Source organism: Propithecus coquereli, unplaced genomic scaffold (assembly GCF_000956105.1).
Source record: "Propithecus coquereli isolate 6110/MARCELLA unplaced genomic scaffold, Pcoq_1.0 Scaffold56, whole genome shotgun sequence".
NCBI lineage: Eukaryota > Metazoa > Chordata > Mammalia > Primates > Indriidae > Propithecus > Propithecus coquereli.
Window position 1 is genome coordinate 4,196,094 of NW_012151507.1, and position 3,729 is coordinate 4,199,822.

The window sequence follows — 3,729 nt, forward strand, 5'->3', positions numbered from 1 at the left end:
TTTTTTTAGCAATTACTGTTGAGAGTTGGATTAAAGATTCTCTTTTATTGAACCATTCTCTATGTTTAGAATAGTGCATTATTCTTTTAATGTGTTGCTGTATTCTGTCAGTCTTTTTGTTAAGCATTGTGCAGTAACATTTAAAATAAATTTGTCTGTAGTTTTAGTGTGTGTGTGTGTGTGTGTGTGTGTGTGTGTGTGTGTGTGTGTGTTTGTTGGATTTTTCCACCAACATCATACTAGCTTCAGATTTGGCAACACATTCATTGAGGTGATAAATGTTCCTTCCCTTTTTAACTACTCTCCATCTTCTTTCTGGCTAGTGACTAGTCTCAAGTTTCTGCAGTCCAGCATGAAATGGTACCACGTGGTAAGTGATATTCTATAAAAACATTAATGTAACTGAAATCTTGGAAAAAAATAACTCCTTCACTGTCTTCATTAAAAGAATATTATAATGAATGTTTAAAGTATAATACATGTGTGGGTATGGAAGGAAAAACAAAGGGCGATTTGGTTGAAAACTGTTTTTACCTTCTTTCCTACAGAGTCATGTTCTTGCTCACCCTGCTGTGCCCCTGAAAATGACCTTCAGTACGAGTCCTAGTTCAAAGGGATGAAAGTTTTTATCCATGCTGCTGTTTTTCCCACCCACCCTCCATTTACTGCCTGGTCTCTGTAACAGCCTCCTCACTCATCGGTCTGTCCACCACTGTGGAAACCCTTCCCATCAAACTGCAGCCCCGCCCACCCAGCCTCTGACTGCAGGACCTCATTTCCGTGTTTGAGAGCCATTCTGCTGTGCATCTTTCCTTTTCCATTTATCTTCTTTTGCACTGTTTTCTAGGCCCTTGGGCAGATTTCTTGTCCTTCATCTCTTGAGGGCAGAGACTGTGATTATTCGTCTTTGTGTTCTCTGCAGTATGTAGCACAGCATTGTCTTCATGGGTATTTATCTTGTAGTTTTTAAAAATTGTACTAAAATCCTGAATCTCTCATAGACTCTTTCACCATTTTAATATCCATGTCCAAATTATTATAACGCAGAAGACATGGGGAAGGGCTACCATAGGAACTTATGTAATCTTCTACCCTTAGAAAGAGGAATGGGCCAGTGAGAATATTAAAGCTTTTATAGACTGTTCCTTCACGATCCCTAGGTCAAAGTCACTGATAAAGTAAAACATTGATAATAGTTGATGGGAAATTGATTTTTTGCCAGTCATGACATGAGGACAGTTGTCAAAAACACCACATTCTAGTAAACACAGCAGTTTTGACCCTTTCCCATTTTTTACAGCCCTTAGAGTCAGAAACATGCAGTTTAGCATTTAACTCAGTCAATCACGCATTCATTCATTTATTCAACACCTATCTATTGAGCATCATCTGTGTGTTGACTATTACGCTCTCCTTTTGAGATACAAATAGAATAAAACTCAAACGCTAGCCTCAAACTGCTTTTAGTCTGATGGGAGAGAAATTTTTTTTAAGTCAGTAATTAGAAATTTCTATAAGTTATGATAAAATTACAGTAGGCAGAAAATGCTAGAAGCATACTTGGCGGAAACTTCAAAGGTGACTTTGAGTCAGAAAAGACTCGAGCTGGACTTTGAAGGATGAGTGGAGTACCTAGATGAAGGTGAAGTACATTCCAGGAATAGGAAATAGCACTTGTAAAGGCACGGGGGGAAAAGCAGCATGCGGGTGTAGAATTATAGACTGCAGGTATGGCTCGCCAGGCAGCAGACTCTAACATGGTGATTTGCAGCCAGGAAGTTTATTGGCTGTGTTCTTGGAATCGATACTGGGGGATGAGGGGTGGAAGCAAAGTGGAGGAAGCAGGATTGGGTGCAACAATGCAGTTGCAAACAGGTTTCAGCTACTCCTATAGGGAGCTCTGGAACTAGGATGGCCTTTCAGAGTTGACCCTCTTTGAGGAGAGGGAAACTGCTCTCTGTTCCCCCACATCAACCAGTCGTCAGACATAGATTGCCCCCAGCAAGGGAACATGATCTCAGGCGAGGAGGCTCTTTGGCTAAGGGATTTCTCAGAGACTACTCATTTGAGAGCTCTCAGCTGCTAACATTCCCAGCAGATGGGGAAAGAGTGTTTCAGTCTTGAAGTGGGGGGTGGTCCAAACAGTGTCCTGCAGCATCTACCTGTGACAACAGGTACATCTAGAATAGAGACTGTTCGAGGAGAAGTGGTAGAAATTGTGACTAGAGAGTAGGTGCAGACCCAGTCATGAAAGTTCCTTTGAGCTTTGCTAAAAAGTTCAAAACTGTGGTGACTTATTGAAGCAAGAGAGTGGTATTGCTCCAACAGAATTATATTAATAGGTGATGAAACACAGAGACTCATTATAAATCTTAGCGGGCCACCTGAGTTGAAGGGTATAACTGGGAGCTGATGGCTACTGGGAACCCCAACACATGGGCCAAGTAGACTTGTGTTTCAAAAGTTTAAAGAAGATTGAGGATCTTCCAGAACATGTAGCTGCCTTGCGAGTGGCACTGTCCTCAGGGATTGAGTTCCTCATAAGCAGGTACATTGGGGCCATCACCCACTGGGTCAGAAGTAAAGACCAACAGGAAGAGGACAATAAGTCATGTGATGAACATACAAAAAAGGGAACATAGTGTTCACAATTCCTCAGCCACAGCCCCTTAAAAAAACAAAAACAGAAAAGATGAGAAAGGGAACAGGGACAGGAAGGTGTGTATGAGGCAACTCCCTTCCCCATTCCGAAACAGTAAAAATATCTAAAACTTATATAGCACTTATAACATGGCAGGCATGCTCCGAGTGCTTTAAATGAATCACTTATTTAGTCCTCACAATAGCCTTATGAGGTAAGTACTACTTTGCAAATGAGTAAACAGAGGCAGGGGGTGACATGCTCATGGTTACATGGCTTCCAAGTGGCAGAGCCAGGATATAAACACATGGAGTCTAGCTGCAGAGCTGCTGGTCTCAGCTCCAAGCTATACTGTGTCTATCCTAAAACCAAAAATCTTACCTGCCCTGGGGATCAGGAAGAACTTTGAACAAATTACGAAGTCAAAGATTTTAAATAAACAGAATTCAGTGTTAATAATAATAATGAAACTGTTTTAATAATCAAAAGAAATGGAAAATTCATGGAATCAGACTTAGAATGGTCAATAAGTGAGATAGCTACCTAGCAGGGAAAGGAGGAATGAGGGAGTTGGCAGAGAAGAAGGGCAGAGCACGGTGGCAGCAGTTATAGGAAAAAATAGAACCATTTTCTACATATATACCTTAGAGGCTGAGATTTCTCGATAAAAAGAGTGTTATTAACATTCCTATAGCTGCGCCTTCTATTGCTGGAAGGATGCATAGGAAACCAGTAACAATTGTAGACTCAGGATGGGAGATAGGAAAGATGTGGACACAATGTTCACTGTTCACGCTTTTGTACTGTACTGCACATGTACATGTACCTTTTTAAATGATTAAGCAAATAGGATATACTACTTTAAAAATTCATTCAAGGAAATGCTTCTATGAATAATCTGTTTCATGGCTGTATCAAACTATGTATCTATACCTAAATTTGTAATCCATCTCTTGTTCTTATAAAGGAGCTGTTTATTATCCATGTTTGTAAATGTCCCTCAGCCTCAAATCTTCCATTTTGTCTTAACTTTTATTTTTTATTTTCTTTTAGCTTTTATTTTTACATCATTGAATTGTTTTTGTTTG

The 3,729-nt window shown here is 40.1% G+C and overlaps 1 protein-coding gene across 1 annotated transcript in view; it reads left to right on the forward strand.

The window, feature by feature from the left end:
- Nucleotides 1-3,729, forward strand: part of MROH9 (maestro heat-like repeat family member 9) — a 114,443-nt gene that overhangs the window by 288 nt on the left and 110,426 nt on the right. The window contains exon 2 of the mRNA XM_012657716.1: nucleotides 324-370. Coding sequence (XP_012513170.1) covers nucleotides 324-370 — 47 coding nt within the window. The remainder of the gene's footprint in view (nucleotides 1-323; nucleotides 371-3,729) is intronic.